The 20067-nt window shown below is 36.7% G+C and overlaps 1 protein-coding gene across 14 annotated transcripts in view; it reads left to right on the top strand.

The window, feature by feature from the left end:
* ESRRG (estrogen related receptor gamma) overlaps nucleotides 1-20067 on the top strand; it is a 412676-nt gene that overhangs the window by 342268 nt on the left and 50341 nt on the right. For all 14 annotated transcript variants that reach the window (XM_054170053.1, XM_054170113.1, XM_054170100.1 and 11 more), the window contains one exon: nucleotides 17134-17244. In XM_054170053.1, the coding sequence (XP_054026028.1) occupies nucleotides 17134-17244 (111 nt within the window). The remainder of the gene's footprint in view (nucleotides 1-17133; nucleotides 17245-20067) is intronic.

Here is a 20067-nt window from a genome sequence, read left to right as displayed (position 1 = left end):
TTGATTTTTAATGTTCTGAAGTATATTCATGGTAGACAGAAACATTTATTTTTAATTTCTCTCTGAAGTACGGCAGACAGAGTCTTTCTTTCTTATGTGTATGCTGCCAGAGGTGGATTTTCTCTAGATAAATTATGCACTCTCTTTCTAAAACAAGATCTAAGAGCTTCCCTGGCTGTTAAGTGTAGTATCCAGCACTGAAAATCCCAGTCTGTTCAGTTCACTGCAACAATTGTCATGTGTGCGGAGTTTTGTCAGGGACTGTATACCTTAATGGTACAGTGTACTCCATGGCTTAAGAAACATAAAGTATGGAGTGCATTTCTTCATGTTTAGTACTAAAATTAAACTGCATTCCTCAGAGTAGAAGCAGTAGAATAGAATAGGGCAAATAAACCCAAATAATATGAAAAGTTTTTTTGCTTCATGTAGGAAGAGAATTTCCCCATCTTCTACTTAGATAATTTTGAGAGTTAGGAAGTCCACGTAGAGGATTTTAAACTGTATTTCAGTTCTGGTTTGTGGAAATGGTTTTGAGTTTAAAAAAATGAGGAGGGGGTACCAGTCAAAATCACAGGACTTTGGCTCTGAATTAATTTGAACTAATTAATTTGAATTAAATTGAATTAATTTTGATGTGGAATTTGAGTAATCTTTGGTCTGTGGAAGTTGTACTAAATCTCACACTGAGTGTGAAAAGGACTGGGCAAAGATCAGATTCTCAATTTAAATTCTGCAGTATCTTCTAATTTTTGCTTTTTTTTACTCAAGATCTTAATTCAGAGATCCAGTTATCACAAAAACTCTGCTGTGTTGAGATATTTAGGATGTCTAGCCAAGTTTCTTAGTGATCTAGTACTTAACTGCAAGTTGATCTAGTTTCAAGAAATATGTAAGTACAGTCGCTGAGAGAGCAACAGACCCAACACAAACCTGGTGCTAATTAGCAATGTTTACCATGTTTCCTCTCTTCCTGGATAGTTTGAAAGGAAGATCACTGAGCAATCTAAAAGGAAAGGCACAAGCTGGAGGGAATAATAAAGAGGTATCAATCTAGCGTACCACACCATCTCTGACACAATGGCATGACAAGTGGAAAATAACTTAACTCTGTAAAATGCGGGAAAGGCAGTAAAAAAATGAATTGTGTTACAGTTTCTAAAACCTGCCTCAATTCAAGAAACAAATGCTCCTGAGCATTGCCAAGGTGTGTGATGTTCATATAAATCTCCCATGTCAGCAAATAGGCAACATGTAAAACCTTAAGAAACACTATCAGAAAATACCGGATTTGTTAAGACTGTTGAGATCACTGATTAAAAAAGGTCCCATCTTCAGTCCCAAAGGCCTTTTTCCTAGAATCCATCCTCAGTGCCATTTACTTCAACTTTCTCCAATGAATAATATGACTGACTATTCCCAGAAAACATTTTGACATTTCCTGTAAGTGACACATGGTTTTGCTGGATATAGACATACTTACAGACATGTTCTTCAATGGTCAGTTCCTTTCTTTTCTGCAGGTTAACTAAGTTAAGGCTTCAAGGGAAAACCTTGGAATCAGATTCCTTTGAAAATACAGGCAAGATCTTATTCCTGTTATGTTATTATAGTAATGTAATAAGCAGTACTCATTTTTTTTTTCCTCAGAACTTTCTGCATGTTGTTATACCATTCTTCTGAATATATCTAGTTCAGATTAAAATCAGTACAGAGAACCTTGAACATCTAAAAATTGATCCAAATTTGACCTCAGGATCAAAATACCTTCTGGAACAAATAAAGCACATTGCAGAGAGAGGTTCTGATCCAAAGAGAAAGTTGTAAGGTCAAAGAGAGGGAAACCAGGAGTGAGCTGGAGGTGCAAAATGGGCAAAATCTAAACACTAGCCACTGAACCACACAGAGACATAGTTTGCCAACACCTCTCGAGGCTTTTCTTTGTGTTTGGTTTCCTGTATTTATATTGAAGGATTACTTATGTAAGGAAGGATAAAAGGAGGAGTAAGGAATTTTGGCTCTTAAACGTTATTAAGCAAAGCTGTGTATTTGTTTGAGCTACACCATGATGTGCAAACCACATGAAGCTTTTGGTGATCATTCTCTCAAGGGTTCCTGCTGGAGAAGGTAAAGCATACTCACTGCAGTACATTAGGGATTGTTTCATCTCCTTTTCCTATAAGCCCGTGTCTGTTTTCCTGATTACAGAGATGTCAGCAGTTAGATTTCTTTCATGGGGAATTCACAGAATCCAGGGATCTCATCTATATTCAAGAATGCTTTGACTGTCTTTTGTATGCACTTAAGAAGTTAGAACATAAATATATGGTCATCAGATCAGGAAGAATGTATTAGTACGAAAAATAAATTCAATGTATCTTTACACATAGCTTTGTATATATAGCTTTGTAATCTGACTTTCAAAGGAACTAAAGAAACCTGAAAACTAACAGATGACTATTCTAAGAGCATTTCTGCTGCTGTTGGCAATAGTACCAAGTAAATATTTTTAATGTGTTTTAGTTCCACTTTATGTGAATATTTTAAGCTGTGATTGTTCTCTCTTGATCTAAGATTTTCAATGCTTTTAATATCATAGCCAACATGTATAAATGTTTCAAGTAAAATTTTGCATAAACTGCTAATTGCTGCCCGGGGAGGTGGTGGAATCGCCATCACTGGAGGTGTTTAGGAGAAGACTTGATGGGGTGCTTGGTGCCATGGTTTAGTTGATTAGATGCTGTTGGATGATGGGTTGGACACAATGATCTCGAAGGTCTCTTCCAACCTGGTCTGGTCTATTCTATTCTATTCTATTCTATTCTATTCTATTCTATTCTATTCTATTCTATTCTATTCTACTCTACTCTACTCTATTCTATTCTATTCTAATGTTTCTATCAAAAAGAAAACCAAACAAAATCAAACCAACTAAAAGTATGCCCCGATCAAATATGTCTGGAGGAACGTATACAGTAATAGATGAAAGGGCACTGCATGTTTCATGGAAGAGACATTGGAAAACATGCTTCATAATATGTCCGAGGCTCTTCCTGCTAGAAATTTTAGGTTTCTGATGAAGATGAAATTAATTTCAATTATAGCTGAATTTTATGGTGAACTGTTATGATAAGTGATAAGGTGATAGGTTGGACTTGAAAATCTCTGATGTCTTTGCCAACCTTGTTGATTCTATGATTCCAAGTCTCTTCTCATACTGAAATATGATGATGATAGGTGACTTGGATATTACAAAGGATGTTGCAAACACAATTTTGGATTGACTTCTATGTACACTTCATGGTTAAGTGACCTCATCAATGTTTATGAATCCATAAATGGTGAGTCCAGGGAGGATGGAGCCAGGCTGTGCTTGGTGGTGTCCAATGACACGACAAGGGGCAATGGGGTGGAAGTTGAGGCATAGGAAGTTTCACATAAATGTGAGGAAAAAAATTTTCACTGTGAGGGTGACAGAACACTGAAACAGGCTACCCAGGGAGGTTGTGGAGTCTCCCTCTCTGGAGATAGTCAAAACTCACCTGGATGCGTTCCTGTGTAATCTGCTGTAGTTGATCCTTCTATGGCAGGGGGATTGGACTGGATGATCTTTCCAAGTCCCTTCCAACCCCTGAAATTTTGTGATTCTGTGATTAAGTTCTCAGAAAATGTCCGTGTTGCAGTATTAGACACATTTCTTTGTATTTTGGGTGCTAGTTATAAATATCCTGAAATGTTTCTATAGTAAATTTGTTTCATGAGGTTATCTTGTACATAACCTGCCATCTTTTTATCCTGCTCTTTTTAATTCTGCTCTTGTTTTAGCTTTAATGTCTTTAGAACTGGATGTCATGGTCTCTAGGAATGAAATCCATGTAGGAATCTATAGTTACATACATTTTGAAACAGGAAGAAAGAATGAACACAGTGTATGTGTATTTTAGTCTGGAAAAGAGAACTTTGGGAGAGAGACAGGAGAGACTGCAGAGAAGTTTGAGAGGAATGAAGTATTTGTAGAAAATACAAATTCTGAGAATGCAAATTCTTTGCTTTTCCTGCTCTTGGAAGTAACTCTGAGGAAAAAAACAGACTTCAATAGAACTATGCTAGTTTTGCAGTGCATTCAGTGAAGAGACATTGGTCTCCTGTTTGGTAAATACTTTTTTTATGGTCCCTAGAAAAATAAAATATGTGTGTGTTTAGCATTGCACAGGGTGAATATTCCCATTGAGATCTGCATTGAGGAAGGTAAGGATGTACTAATTTAAATAGACTCTGCTTGTCAGGAATTACTGACTTAAAACTAATCTTTTTTAAAAAATAAATATCTGCATTTGTTAAAGTTCTGTATGAAAACAGTTCCTGGAGATGAGGAAATTTTATGCTTTATTTCCTCTTTTAAATAATGTTTATGTAATTATAGTGGCAAATTACTTTCATTAACATACCCTTGTATACTTTGTATGATTTTTTCCTTCATAGCAGTTGCCATTACAATTTAAACAAAAATACTCTCTTCAGACAAACATCTTTTTTATATAAATGCATTTTTAGCAGGGAGTTGTTTCTTGTGCAAAAGAATAATTCTTGTGACAACAATTGTTGACCTTTTTTCTCTTTGTTCATTTAGTCTGGCTAAAATGACATACATATTCATGTATTTTAATAAGAACAAAGCATTACTCTTGGATATTTTCCATAAATTTGTTCGCATAAACAATTTGATAGACATCTTCTATAACAGTAATGGGGGAATTTTGCAGTAAATCAGTCTGCTAGGTTTAGAAAACTAGAATTTATTAACTCATTTCCCAAAGGCCCAACATTACCTATGAGATTAGGTAATCTCTTTTAGAACAGAGACAGTTTATAATCAGAGTATATTGTTAATAGTTTTGAAATTTATTGTGTTTTATTAAAGTGAAATCAATTTACCTCATAGTATAACTTGTTTGTAGCATTATGGACAGTCAGGCTGGAAAACACTGAGCACATTGCAATTAACATTTTTCAGCTGGGATTTTCTGCGTCAACTCTGATCCACTCCTAGTTCTAACTATGAAACAATAGTCACTGTGCAGGCTAGCCATTATCCTTTTGTACAGAAATCTAGCAGTAGTATCAATACAGTGGTGTCACAAATAAACTTTCCCTTAATTGCTCAAGTAATACCTCGAGATGCAGGGACCACAAGCAGGATAGCCCATCACTCCAGTGTGCTAGGCAGTATGTCATGTTAAGAGGCTGGCAGGAAATAAGAGCTAATATATTTCAGTTACACTCTGGGTATGAATGAAGTGTTAAATATGTTCAGGAGAATACTTAAAATTCAAAATGAAGAGTTACTCTAGATTTTTAAAATTTATGTCCACAGAACTTTGCCTGTACCTGTTAACCCCTTGTGTTTCATTTTCTTTTCTGTTGCTTTACCAAGGTGAAACAAAGAACCACTTGTTAAAAGAACTGTGAAAAATTTAGTCTGATACTCTTTTCAGATTTTAGCTGGTAAAGCCAGCTGAAGTCTTGGGATTTTTAAAAAGTATGTATAAACAGGAATATTTCAGTCCTTTTTCTGTTGAGAGGAAAGAAACAAATGTTAGGAGGTTCAAAAAATGGAAGGCATTTTTAAAAATCATATGACTTTTCACAAAATTTGATGCATTTATAGGCTGTATAGATTTGCCTATATAATCCAACTGAAGGATTGGAGCCTTCTCTTACAAAAGCAGAACTTATCATCAGAACTTGGTAGATATTTTTTTTCCTGCTCAGTTTCACTGTCTGATTCTCATGTATCCACAATTCTTTGATGCTGGTATTTATGGAATAACAGGGAAAAAGTTATATAAAGATAAAAGAGAAAACATTTTTAAAGCATTTGTTTTGATGGTGTTATGTAAATATACAAATACCTGTTTAAATGTTAGTGCATTGACAGCATCCCTTCAAACAGATCTTCCAGTGACACCTGGAGTATTATCAGTACTCTGCAAATATTGGAACAAATGTTTGTGCACTCTGATACTTTGTATAAAACACAAATATTTCTTGAGAAGAGTTCTGTGTATGAGATTGTGAGCATCAATATACCTCCATGGCAAGGCCACACCTTGAGTACTGTGTCTAGTTCTGGGCCCCTCAATTTAAGGAGGATATTGAGGCACTTGAACGTGTCCAGAGAAGGGCAAAGAGGCTGGGGAGAGGTCTCAAGCACGAGCCCTATGAGGAAAGGCTGAGGGAACTGGGGTTGTTTAGCCTGGAGAAGAGGAGGCTCAGGAGAGACCTTATTGCTCTCTACACCTCCCTGAAGGGAGGTTGTAGCCAGGTGGGGGTTGGTCTCTTCTCCCAGGCAACCAGCACCAGAACAAGAGGACACAGTCTCAAGCTGCACCAGGGGAGGTTTAGGCTGGAGGTGAGGAGAAAGTTCTTCACAGAAAGAGTGATTTGCCATCAGAATGTGCTGCCCAGGGAAGTAGTGGAGTCACCGTCCCTGGAAGTGTTCATTGGACATGGTGCTTGAAGCCATGGTTTAGTTAGTCATGAGGTGTTGGGTGACAGGTTGGACTTGATGATCTCTGAGGTCTTTTCCAACCTGACTGATTCTGTGATTCTATGATTCTATGAATGGATCCCTCATGAGTTCAAAATCAGATGGTTTTTAATCAAACACACATTGGGGGATTTAATGATGCAACATTTTGATTTTATGCACTGGGCTTTGGACTGTGAGTCTGAACACTTCTCATATATGTAAGAATGTATATGTGAATGCAAAGATATTTGTACAGTGAGGAGCTATGATAAAGAGCTATTATCTTGGAAATGCCATATTATAATGCCCTCATTTCACTCTGCTGTAAGACAGATTTTTAGTTCTGAACTAAAAGTTGGTTTGCTCTATTTAACCTCTGAGTAAAGGTTTGAAATTAATATTAAGGATACACAGTTACATTCCTTCATACTGGGGAGGGCAGAAGAAAGTTTCAGATTAGTTGTAGCGTGTTGTAGATGAAAATATTCTGTAGTAATTCTCTTGCAGGATTTAGTGAAGCTGTTACTGTCATGACCAGAAATTATGGGACAATATTTGTAAAATTTTGTCTAGTTAATTAATTTTTTTAATTACAAAATAGATTTTTTGGAGTAAATTATCAGGATTTTTGCAGATCATTAAGTGCACTACTACCCAACTTTTTTTGAGGGGAAAAAAAATATTTTCTTTCCAAGTGCATTTTCCCAGTGTTACATTAAGCTGCATGTAATGGAATGTTTTTACATGCCACCTCCAGAGAATGTATCTCCCTTCTTTGTTTCCACCTTTCAAAACAATGCTGAAAGATAACACTAATAGGAAGCAATTCCACTCCATTGTTATCTTACATTATTTTCTTTATTTCACTATACTATGTCTTGGTTTTATGCCCATCTCACCATTTGGTTTTGAAATTTGGGGTTTGTTGTTGAATGATCATCACCTTAACCCACTGGAAATAGTGAAACAAACAACAAACAAAAAAACCCCTTAGACCTATTTTTTATAGAATAGAATAGAATAGAATAGAATAGAATAGAATAGAATAGAATAGAATAGAATAGAATAGAATGAGATTTTAAGGCAGGAGCAATACTGCATGGGAAGGTGCTGTGGTGATGTATGTCAGTACCTTCTGGACATATTAATGTAGATTGCTGGTCCTTTTCCTACCAAAGTTGCAGGTAAATATTTCCCTTTTTAGAATAAGCAACTATTTAGAGAAGTCAGAAATGGAGTAGGAACCAGAAATTTCAAATTCCTCACAGTCATAAAATGTGATTATCTGAACTATGAACTCTATTGAAGCCAGTGTTGAACTTTACTCTTGTAGCAGGTAGAATTTTAAGAAACAGAAAGTTAAAATATGTGGGCAGGAAGAGCAAAGTACAGAAAAGCTGTGTCATTTGCCAAAGGCATCCAAACTAGTAATGTATTATTTTATCTTGGAGTCGTACTTAACCTCTAATTGTACTGCAAGAGTACTCCAAGACCCTAAACGAAACCCTGTTGTGTAACTCCTGTCTAATATTGAAAAAAAGAATAAATTTGCAAATATAATGACAGTACAGAAAAAAAAAATGCTCATTTTTTTGGCTACAAAACAATGCCAAAATTTAAAATTATCTTTTACATTTTCCAAGCTCATGTTTTCATATAAAGTTGATGCTTAGGTTTAAAAATGTCTCATATTTTTCAACATCAAGCTGGCATACACTCATTAAATTACTTTCGCTTATTCTGGTTTCCACTACAGTCTTCTGCATAGGTTAAAACTGATAAAGCATACTTAGGCTATAAATCATGATAAAAATGAAAAGTCTCCTGAAACATGGTTTAAGCATCTTGTGCTGTATTCCCATTGTGCCACCTGGTCTAGATTTTGAAGTGCCATAGAATAGCCTTCAGAAAAATGAAGTTCAGTATTCTTATTGTGGCCTTCCAGTATCTGAAGGGGGCCTGCAAGAAAGCTGGTGAGGGACTTTTTAGGGTGTCAGCTAGCGATAGGACTAGGGGAAATAGATCCAAGCTAGAGGAAGGTAGATTTAGATTAGATGTTAGAAAGTTCTTCACCATAAGGGTGATGAGACACTGGAACAGGTTGCCCAGGGAGGTCGTGAAAGCCCCATCCCTGGATGTTTTTAAGGCCAGCCTGGATGTGGCTCTGGGCAACCCGAGTGTCCCTGCACATGGCAGGGGGGTTGAAAGTAGGTGATCCTTGATGTTCCTTCTAACCCTGACAATTCTGTGACTCACATCTACCTTTTGAAGAAGGTTGAAGGATGAAGCGTGAAATTTATGAGATTCCACAGTTCATTATCTTGTGGTTTAAAAGAATAAAAAAAACTACAAAAGTGTAGTCAATAGATAAATAAGTGTAGTCAATAGATAAATATGAGAAAGATAACATTACTAGTATTGTAAGTTCACACTGAGAAGACAATGTGAAAATTATATTTTCATGAATAAACCTTGGAGAAGTCCAAAATTCTGTGAGAATGTTTTTGCACCAAGGCCTATTTAGACTCAATTGGCAATATAAGTCCACCTTAACTGACACCGTTAGTCAGTCTTTGCTAGATGACTGCAATTTGTAATCTAAATTTTGATCCTCTTAACCCTTGTACATTTCAGCACAGAAAAATTAACTCCACAAAATTAGGAAACTTGTTTGTTAGGGTGAAGAACTTTTAATTTTTCAGTACATCAGTTTTAAAGCTCTAGTAGCCTGAGAGCAATCCTTTCTCTTTCTCTCATTCTATTCCAGCAAAGCAAAACATGAAATCACATCTTCTAGATAGAAATCCTAATTCTAAGCAAGCTATTTTTTTTGTCCCAATAAGACCAAGATGATTTTATGTAGCTGTTTCAACTCACATGATTTCTGGATCTCAGATTAATTCCAGAATCCTACGTCATCCAAGTCACTAAGTGAAATATTGCAAAACTGCACATTATTGTATCTGAAAAGGGTATTGAGATCTTGATTCATGCTACTGATACTTCACAGTCCAATTATTATAATGCATTTCATTTCAATCTTCCCATCTCTCTTGAGAATCACCAGCAAATGGTCCAGAACTTCTGTTAGACTTCTTTTCTATTAGAGTTGTCACTAGCATAGCTCTTGAATTCTTTATAAGCTCTGGTGATATGATCTAGAATAAAGGCCTGCTTTTGACCTTCAGCCATTGCTGTAGCCTTGCCCAAACTTTTTGACCTTTCTGTGTCCTGGTGTGCCATGCCCTTTCCTTGGATCACCAGCCAAGCTGACTTGCCCAGTCTGTGCTTGTCACCTTAAAGTAATGGTTACAAGTGTATTGATGCAGTAATGACTTTACAGCCCAGCAAGCTCCACTTCATTAAATTGATTGTAATTTGAACTCTGAAACAAGATAGCATCTTGTGTAACAATATTTAAATAAATTGGGGTAAGAACTGTGGTGTTGAGTTAGTGATAGATTGCCTTTATTCTTATACCTTGTCCCAGGACGTCATATACATAATTAAAAGAATAAGGCATATAAAATTAAATAGTATGGTTATGATGTATAAGCATACTCATTGACATGAGGTATAATGGTGCAATTAGCAACAGTATTTTCGGTGTTCTTTTACACAGCTTTTGCAGTATTTTATACTATATCCCAATTATTAGTATAGTAGTAATCCAGGGGATGTGGAGAGAAGTATTATATGATGCTAACTGTTTAATTTCAGAAGCATCAGGGCTTTACATATTCATGGTCTTCGTTCTGCTATGCTTTTCCTTCACAGCTTACAAATACATACATTTTGCTGCTATGTGGGTCCTTCCTTCAGAAAAGAGAAGGAAAAGAGAGCAAGTTTTGTGGCCTGTATTTAGTGACCTAATTACAGTCTCTTTAAAATCAGCATGAGTCTAGCATAATTCTAATCAAGTTCTGGTAGTCTAACGATCAGAAAAGATCACATTTAGGTTCTCAGAACTGAGTGCAGAGAGTATATCTCTTCCAGAAAAGAAACAGGCTGGGTTTTTTTAATAAGTTTTTATGTAAAGTGCAAAAAGTATTATATTGTGATATTTGAGAGCTAATAGTGGGTATTGCATGTTTAATGCAACAAAGTAGCTGTCCTGATTTCCTTTTTCTTTTTTTTATTCTTCTTTTGCACATTCACCTCTTCTTGAACAGAAATAAAAGGTTCAAGGCTTGTCAGCATCAGTTTATAGATAGCTGTTTAAAAATAATGAGATATTGGGTATTGTAAGGCTCAGGGCTGTCTTGCCAGACTCATTTATTTCCATTCACCTTTTGTCAGAATTGCAGACAGAAGACATTCAATTAAAACTTGTCACCTGTTGCTTGTGACCTAATTTGTATTTGTGAGTGTCACAGATTAGAATACTTAGCCTCATAGAACCATTAAAAATGTAAAGCAACAATAGGACTCTCAAACATTTAATGCCACATTTTCTTCGTGTGAACATTTTTGTTTATGGAGGATCTTCAGTAGAAATTACTTGTGCTAGGAAAGAATAGAATTTATTTACACAAAATCTCATTTGCATGGGAAAACTTAAGTAGATTTTATGCATGTTCTTTTATGTTTTAATGCATAAATGGCAGTGCACAAAAATTCAGCATGTAGATGATTAGTTCATACAAAGTTAATGTTCCTTTCAAGAGAGGTTGAGTACTGAGCTGTGTAACACATTTAATACCAGTTCTTTTGTCAAACTGAAAAAAAATCCATACCACCTCTGGGATTTAACTAAAGAGAATTTTTTTTCCCTGTTCCTGCATTTTTATCCCCCACATCTGGAAAAAAAAGTGAATTTTCCAAAATGTTACTTACATCTGCTTGCCCAGAAACATCCTTGTTTATTAAATGAGCAAAATCTGAAATAAAAAATTGGCTTGAATCACTTCTTTTACAAAAGCAATGTCTTCCTGTTTTGATTTTTCAATCTGTCCTAATACTATTTTTGAAAAAATAAGCCCACAACTGTATTGTTTTTACAATCTTTATCCAGGGAACACATAAATTAAGCAACTTGTTCATAGTCACAGAGCAAGCAGGATATTAAAGCAATGAACTCTGTTTTGTCTTTTGGTCCATTATATGGGCAGGTTCCTGAATGAAATAGTTTTACAGGCACGTCTTGAAGTGCAAATTTTACCCTATGTTAACAAATGCTTTTTAATACTGACTGAATGTAAAATAGGAGGATGATTTTTAGACTTCCTATGCTACACTAAATAGTGTATTTAATAGTGCAGATAGCTATCAGAAAACAAAACACCAAAGCTTTCCCCTGCTAACTGATAATTCAGCTGTACATCAGGAAGGCTTTGAGTCATAGCTGTCTTTGGTGACTTAGAGCTCTGTTTTCAAAATAATGCCTGCCTAATGGACACATGTTGTGCATCTCTAGCTGAATTTTTACCCACACAGGGTATTATCCAAATACTTTGTAAAAATTATTTCAGAAGCTCTTTGGTATCCCTATAATTCAGCACATAAAGCAAATATGCACATCCAGAAGAAAAGATAGCTCATACTATCCTTTTTCTTCATGCTGTGTTACTTCCTTCATGTTTCTACTATATTAGGAGAGGTCTTTCATTGTTTAAAGTGTAAGTATTTTTTCCACTACAGATCTTTCAGACTGTAGGATTAATGCACTGGCCTCACACTTCTCTAATCTTGAGCTATAGAGATTATGGAATTGTCTGAAGAGTTATTAGATGACCATGCATTCTTATCTCTAAATACATTCTGCCTGTATTCATGGTGGAAAAATCAACTGGTTTTCCTGTTCTGTGTGAATAAATGCAAACCCCAGAGTTTATAATATTCACACAAGCTTACCCAGCAGTCTTACAAATAAGCACAGTATGTTCAAATGAACTGGAACATTTTATCAAGATTTTGTCCCATATAGGAGAACTACATCAGAACCTGCCATTAAGATTCCTTCTGCTCTTTTCTAGTTCTGCTCTTAATCTCTTTTTCTTGCCTCTCCTACTGATGTTATTCTAAGGCTAGACAAGATGCAATTATGTGGGTGTCTGTTCTAACTGGTCTCACTGTAAAATTTAAGACAATGCTTGGAATTCTCAGCCTGGAGAAGAGAAGACTCCAGGGGGACCTTATAGGTGCTTTCCAATACCGTACAGGAAAGCTGGAAGGACTTTTCATAAGGGTGTGTGTAGTAACAAAACTAGGGGTAATGGTTTTAAGCTGGGGGAGAATAGGCTTAGACTAGATCATAGGAAGAAGTTCTTCAGTATGAGGGTAGTGAGACTCTGGAATAGGTTGTCCAGAGTGGTTGTGGATGACTCCTCCCTGTGAAGGTGTTTAAGGCCAGATTGGTGAGGCCTCAGAGAGGCATCCCTGCCATGGCAGGCAGATGATCTCTGAGGTCCTTTCCAAACCAAGCTATTCTGATGCTATGAATCTCCAGACATCCGTAGAAAAAAGGATTGTTACCTGGTTACACATCTCAAAAATGGAGATTGTGATATATTTAGTATATAGAGAGTGCTGATGTAGAGGTGGGTACTGTGGGAATGGTGTTGGTGTATAGTGTGTCTGCTTGCTGTACATCTGTCATGTGGTGGGGATGGAAAGGGAGCACTTCCATAGCAAGTTGAGATTGTTGTTTGGTTCTGATCTCAAACCTATCCTTTACTGATGTACTCCTGAACACGTGAACTCATGGGTTCTACTTGTCCCAAGGTATAAAGCAAATGTGTTGCACTTGACTGTTGAAATCACATCACAGGTGGTAGCAGAGCTATTGACACCAAATAAGATGCCCCGTGGTCATCCCTGTTTTTATCTTTTGGGCTTTTATTTCTGTTGAAGTATTTAAAAATGAAACTCATTGTTGGGGAATGTGGGCAATGAATTTGCTGGACTTCAGTGGAGCTTTAAGGGATGTTTTTACCCTAAGAAACTATGATATATATATACAGTGCAATTTACTGGGAGATGTGCCATGAGTTCATGTAGTTGGGTGAATATTTTTCTTTTGACTTTGTGGTTGAGGACTGACAGGGTGAATGAATGCTGAAAGGTCTGGCAGGCCACATTCACAGCAGAGTTAAAGCAGAGGTCTACTTTACCCTGTGCCATAGCTAGATGCCACAACATCCTTTTGAATAGTCTGAGAGTATGTGTTGAATTACAGCAGTTACCGCTGGTCAAGATGATAAGCCCTTCCCACCCCAAATGATGATCTTTATGGGTAGAATTGTTTTTCTTTCTTCCCTTTTTTCCACCAACACCTCCCTTTTCCCACCATATCTGCCCCTTTTCCACACCCCCTACCCCCCACCCAGGCTCTGTTGGAGTCTCCTCCCACCCCAAGTGTGTCCACCTGGCCCTCCCCACCCACTCCCCTATTTAATCTCACCAGGAAAGGCAGCAGCCCCAAGCTGAGCCCATCTGGGCTGGAGGATCCTCCTCTCATCTCTGGTGAGTGCCCATGGTGCACTCTGGGTGATGGTGGTGGTGACAACAAAGGCCGGGGGGCCTGGTGGCCCCCCGGTTGTTAGGAACAAGATTGATGACTACTCCAATATCATCCACAGGTGCTGGGCTGGGGCTCCTTACTGGGGCTGAGCTCCACTGTTGGTATTTGGCTGGTTGATGATAAATTCTGTATCAGTTTTAATGATAGGGTTATAAACTTCTAATTTGTATTCTATTGGTATTGTGTCATCAAAAACGTTTTAACAGTCAAACTAGTTATAGTGTAGATTTAGGTAATTTTAAACTGTGTGATACTGTTGCTCCCCCGTTATTTAGAATTCCCTTTTATTTATTTATTTTTTAAGTAGCTATATTTGTAGGTATAGCTCTGCATAATCAGAGAGTACATGGATCTATATATAATTTTGCTATTGTGACATTCATCTGTATTTCCACTGAGTATGTGAGTGGCTTGAATGTGTATCTTGGCAAATGCGAAGGAGGTAAAAAAAAATTGTTCATCTTGGTAGATTTATATTATTTTAATTTAAGCTTCAGTTCCATTGCTTTTTGATTAAACATACTTCTATCTGATGCTATCCATCTTTTATCACTATGAAATCTGCTCCCAAGCAGAAAGAAGGATTGCATCTGAATTATGCAGAAATAATTTTCTATCTATTTTTCTTAAAATGCTGGGCAGTCTTTTTAATAATCCCACCAATATCATATGGGGCTTGTTCTAATCCTCTGCCTGTTTCTGTCTAACCTTGGTTCTTTATTTTTACAACAGTGTATTTTCCCCAGATGCCTTTTGCTTCAGGTATAACTCAAACCCCTAATTGAAGGGTGGAGAACACTGAGTCATCATTAGCTCTGAAAAGCTTTTGACTATCAGTTTTTAAAGTGTAGTTGTAGTTGATGCATTTCTAGGTATAACTTTAGAAACAAATATAACAGTAACCATGCTTTGATGATTGAATCACTGGATTTTATAGCATATCTTAGACCACAAATAGGTCATAAGTCTGGTAGTGAAATAGGTAAATATGATATACAAGAATTTATTCATAATTACACAGTGACTTGTTTGGGCATGCAGTTCGTGTAATGTGATTCACAAAAATATAGATGGTGACATACCCTGAGAAATATACTTCTTGAATTTGAGGGAGTGAAATAGTGAATCTTCTGCACTAAACCAAATAAAAATCCACTATTCAATAGCAGTGATCATTACCAACCTTCCTGGTGAGCAAAACCTATTTAGCTCTGTTGTATACTGTGGGAACCCAAAATGGGAATAATAACGAAATGTTTAGATGGCCTTCATGTCTTTGAGGTCCTGGAGGTGATAAGAGATATTGTACCTCCAAACCACATGAGAAAAGGATGGAAGTAAAAAGTAAGTGTGTTGCATCTTTGAAATGGATGGGACGGCAACTGGGGAGAAGGGCACCTGTTCAAATAAAGATAAATCAGTGGGCTTAAGGAGGCAGGATGTGCATTATAGATGCAGACTTGGATTGTCTCCTTAAGCCAGGTATCTCCTGTGTTGCTAAACTACATGGATAACAATGGTCCCTTGGGGCAGATGAGAACCCCATGTATGCAAAGCCTTCCCTGCTGGCCAAGGAACACAGAATTGGATCCTTGGGTCAGCTAGGGAGTGTTCTAGTGTGTTACTTTCTTGTCAGCTTGGAGAATAGAAGATAGAATGAAAAATTGGGGGGGGGGAGGCGGCAATAAATAGAAGAACAAACAAAAAGAAGGCAAGAAATAGAAAAGAAGAAACAACATAACCAAAGAAGCAGCAAGAGTTGGTCTTGGATTTGTCTAGTTGGTAAAAAGGCTTTCCTTCTCCAAAATCTAATCAATCATCTTCTGAGCTTTCAGGATGAAAGGAAACTGGCCAGTGTTTCCCGGTAACTAGACTGTGCAGATTAATGCACAGCATGTAAACTCTGGGCTATATTCTTCTTGCTTTGCATATGAGCAGTAAATTCTTTGGTGGTGGCGTCTCTGCTTTCTGGGAGCTGGTTCTGGAGGTATTTCCTGTGAGGGAGAGGTCAAGGAGGTGAGTAATAGAGTAGGGCACAATAATGGTAATAGAAAAGATAAAGAAAGGGGGGAGAGTTAAAATAGAGAATGAAAATTGCAGGGGTGAGCTGCACGTTATTAGGTCACTCACAGGGATTGTTGATACCTAATGTGTCCTTGCACTTGTATCTAGTTAAGTCCATGTCATCAGGAACAAATTTTGCACTTGGTATGACTTGGCTTGCATGTGTGCTGAGTTTTTAAACCTCAGTGTTGTGTTACTGCCTGATTTTACTGGCATTCATCATGGCTGTCTGGAAATCTGCCTGAGTGACTCAAAGAAATAAAAATAGTTAATTGTTTTATAGGACCTACTGTCTTTTTTTCTCCCCCTCTTTTATCCTTTTGTCTGTGAGAGCAGCTACAGCTTGTTTCAGGAAGGTAAACACCTACACATCCATACAAAAGAGATAGCAGAATGCTTTATTGAAGCAATGAACAATATGGAGGTAGAACACAAATGTTAATTCAGTATTGATAACATCTAAATACACAGCCATACAATTTCTTTCAAACCCTCATGAACCATTTCAGGTCTTTAAGCAGCATATATTCTTGTTTTACTAAGGACAATTTGTATGCTCTGGCCATATTAATCCATGTTATTGAAAACCATTGGTTTTCACTATCCAAACTTTATGCTGCAGTCATTATTTCTAAAGTGCTAATTCTCTGCTCACAGTATTAGCCTTGTATATTCATGGTGTTTATTACAATTTTGTGCTTCTGGCAAAGGTGACTTAAGATCAGACTCTTTCATATGGCAACTGAACTTATTAGTAGCTTTCAATAATATGTAAATATGAAAAATTGTTTTTAGAGAAATAGGAAATGATCTTGTACACTTTATCTTTCATATGTGAAAAATCAAAGCAGTTTGCAAATACTTGTAGCACTTGCTTTTGCTTGCTTCCTAAAATTAATCTTTTGAAATAAATGTGCATTTTGAATAAATATTGGAAGGCAAGAGATAGAAATTGTTACCTGAAAGGCATTCTCATGATATATTTAATTGTGTTTACTTATTTTTCACAATGTAGGTGTTCGCCTAGACAGAGTACGTGGAGGTCGCCAGAAGTACAAGCGCAGAATAGATGCAGAAAATAGCCCATACCTGAACCCTCAGCTAGTTCAGCCAGCAAAAAAGCCATGTGAGTACACAAGCTTTACAAAGTTTCTCTTTGAATGCAGCATATTGACTCCTAGCCCTGTTTGCTAAGCTCCTTCTGACTGGGACAAGGGTTTGGTCAGAAGATATTCCCATGAATGCTATATCCATTTAGCTGTTAACATATTTTAAATACACTCATCTTTCTCAAGTGAAGTTGAACAAAGAGTATTTTTACAGGTGGCAGTGTATAAAAGCATGGTTTATGCAGTGCAAATTTTACATTTACAGGTTATCATTATTTTCAGTGGTACATAAAATGGTTCATACTGTGATCATTAGTTCATTGAAGCTTCTACTTTCAGATTTCACAAGAAAGTGATTTTTGTAGTTTTCACTAACTAAATGAGTTTGACTGCTCAACCTCCCAATGAAAATACATTAACAGCCTCATTAATTTATACGTATAGATTAATGCACTACCTAGCATTAGATTAAAACAGCAATATGCCACACTAATAACAAGCAAAGATTGGTAGTTTGGGCTTTAGTACCCTAATAGATTTTTATTTTTTTTTGCTTTGTTTTGTTGTATTTTAATAATGTCCTTGATTGTATCTCACCAGGCTGAAATTAAGAGAGAGATGATCACCTCATTGCTAAAATACAAGTTCCATCCTCTTTGCGATTAACTAAAAATAGTTAGGGGTTTTGCTTTGCAGCTTATATAAACTCAGGCAGCAACTGTACTAATTCCATGAAGTAAATTTAATAGCATTATAGCTGTAGTGCAGGAGGCTTGTGTATTACTCTGCAAAGGCAGACACGCTGTATTGAGTGTTGCAAACTCTTCCGAATTCAAATGAGAATACACACGTCCAGTTGCTCCTGCTGAGAAGGTTAATTTGCTCCTAGAACAGATAAATAAGACAGAGAAATAAGGAGGGCAAACTTTGTCTCTCATTTGCTTCTGCCCCTGTGCCACTGACAACATGCATGTCAGTTTTAGACTCCTGGAAATACCTGACTGGATGGAAAATGGAATTTCTTTCCATTCATATTCCCCGGTAGGGGACAGTGCTGTGTACAATACGTTTGAGCATATGGGGATCTGGAGAGCAAATAAACAGTCTTTGAACTGTAAGTGAAAGGGCATTTTAGCTGTGTCAAAGAAAAACCAGCCAGTTTTACATAAAATTAAGGCTTAAGTGAACATATGGCATAGTTTCCTTTTGCCTTTCCAAAAAACATTATGCTGATTATATTCCTTCAATTGTCCAATCTGGCATCTTCTACTCAGCCTCCATAAGCTGTCCCACTGTTCTGTAAATACAATCTAGGGCTGCACTAAGCAGATTTTGCACATTATAATAAAAACTTTCTGATAATACAATAAAATTTAATAAACTCTAATGCTTAATTTCATTAGAGGTTTAGTTTTCCTGAGTGCACAGATTGTCAGTTTTTCATTTACTTGATACTGTCATTGAGTGGAAATGCCGATAGCCTAGCATACCAAAAAAAAGCCCAGACCAAACAGGCAAAAAAATAATCCAGCCCATAACCCTCAAGCCCTTTAATGTGAGCAGAGGTTTGTATTAACTGAAATACAGGAATCTCCATGTAAAACCAAGATTACTGCAAAGTAGTGTATTACTTTTAAGATAACTACACCAATTTCTGTAAGCTCCATTTGCCTGAGATAAACTAACCTCCTTATAAATCATTACTCATTATTTAAGTGTCTCCCTTCATTTTCCTTAGCTTGTCCAATTACAAACATTTTTGTAACAAACATTTCTAAAACTTAATTTTCAGATCCTGCCAGGTAAGTGTCAAGTCTCAAAACAGTTGATTCGGCTTTGAGCGCAAGTAGCCTGGGAGATTTTCTGGACCCTGACTGATAGTTTGTGCATAACAAAGGCACAAGAATGAAAATAGGGTTCTATTGATTCTAATTAGGGAAACGTTAAATAAGATTTACCTAGAAACAGTGCTTATGGCTATTCAGTTTCCTGAGTGATGGAGCTTTCTCAGTACACTCAAAATCCACACTCCAATACCTGTAGCATTTCCCCCCTATAGAGAAAGAACAGGTGTTTGTAGGATCTTCCCTACACCTGCTTCTGGTCTGTATTCTGTTTTCCATCTTCCCCATGGAATCTAATGGTCTGCCTGTAGATCTTGTTGATTGCAGAAATAAAAAGAATTGGAAGTTTTACAAATCATCAGTCAAAATACACAGTATTCCTAAATCACCTACAAAAAGCCATTGATGAGTAACCTAACTTTAAAAAAAAAAAAAAAGGGCTTTAGCCATTTCTTCAGAACTTGGAGGTGTGAATGCTTCTTCCTTCATTTATCACTGGTTAAAAACCCATGGCTCAAGTCCTCAGCTTCGTATGGTCTGATGTTAAACTCTAATTTATTTATCCTACTTTCCAGTACATGTGAAAGTATTGGAATTTGGGAAGAAGCAATGTTATCTCTTCTCACTTAAAGATTGTTTTCAGTGTGAAATTAAACAGAATATGAAAGGACTGTTCAAAAAATAGAAAAATAATGTGCAAAGGCTGTTTGCCAATAAAAGTTAAAACTACCATCTGTCATCTTTAAATAAGAATAGAATTCCTCATTAATCAGTTTGATAATCAGTAGAATATTGAGATCAAGAATTACTCAGTTGGCATAGTTCCTATAGTTCATATAAAGCATGCATATATCCCCTTGTAATAAAAAATGCTTGATGTGATGGCTTCCAGTTGGCTCTTGCACTTATTTTATGTAGGGCTAAAATATATCATAGCTTCTGACACACAAATTTGGAATAAAGCAAAAATTGTAGAGACAGTAGATCAGAATTGAG

Source organism: Dryobates pubescens, chromosome 2, assembly GCF_014839835.1.
Source record: "Dryobates pubescens isolate bDryPub1 chromosome 2, bDryPub1.pri, whole genome shotgun sequence".
NCBI classification, from domain to species: domain Eukaryota; kingdom Metazoa; phylum Chordata; class Aves; order Piciformes; family Picidae; genus Dryobates; species Dryobates pubescens.
The sequence above is the reverse complement of the archived record's forward strand: the minus strand, read 5'-3'. Positions and strand labels throughout refer to the sequence as shown.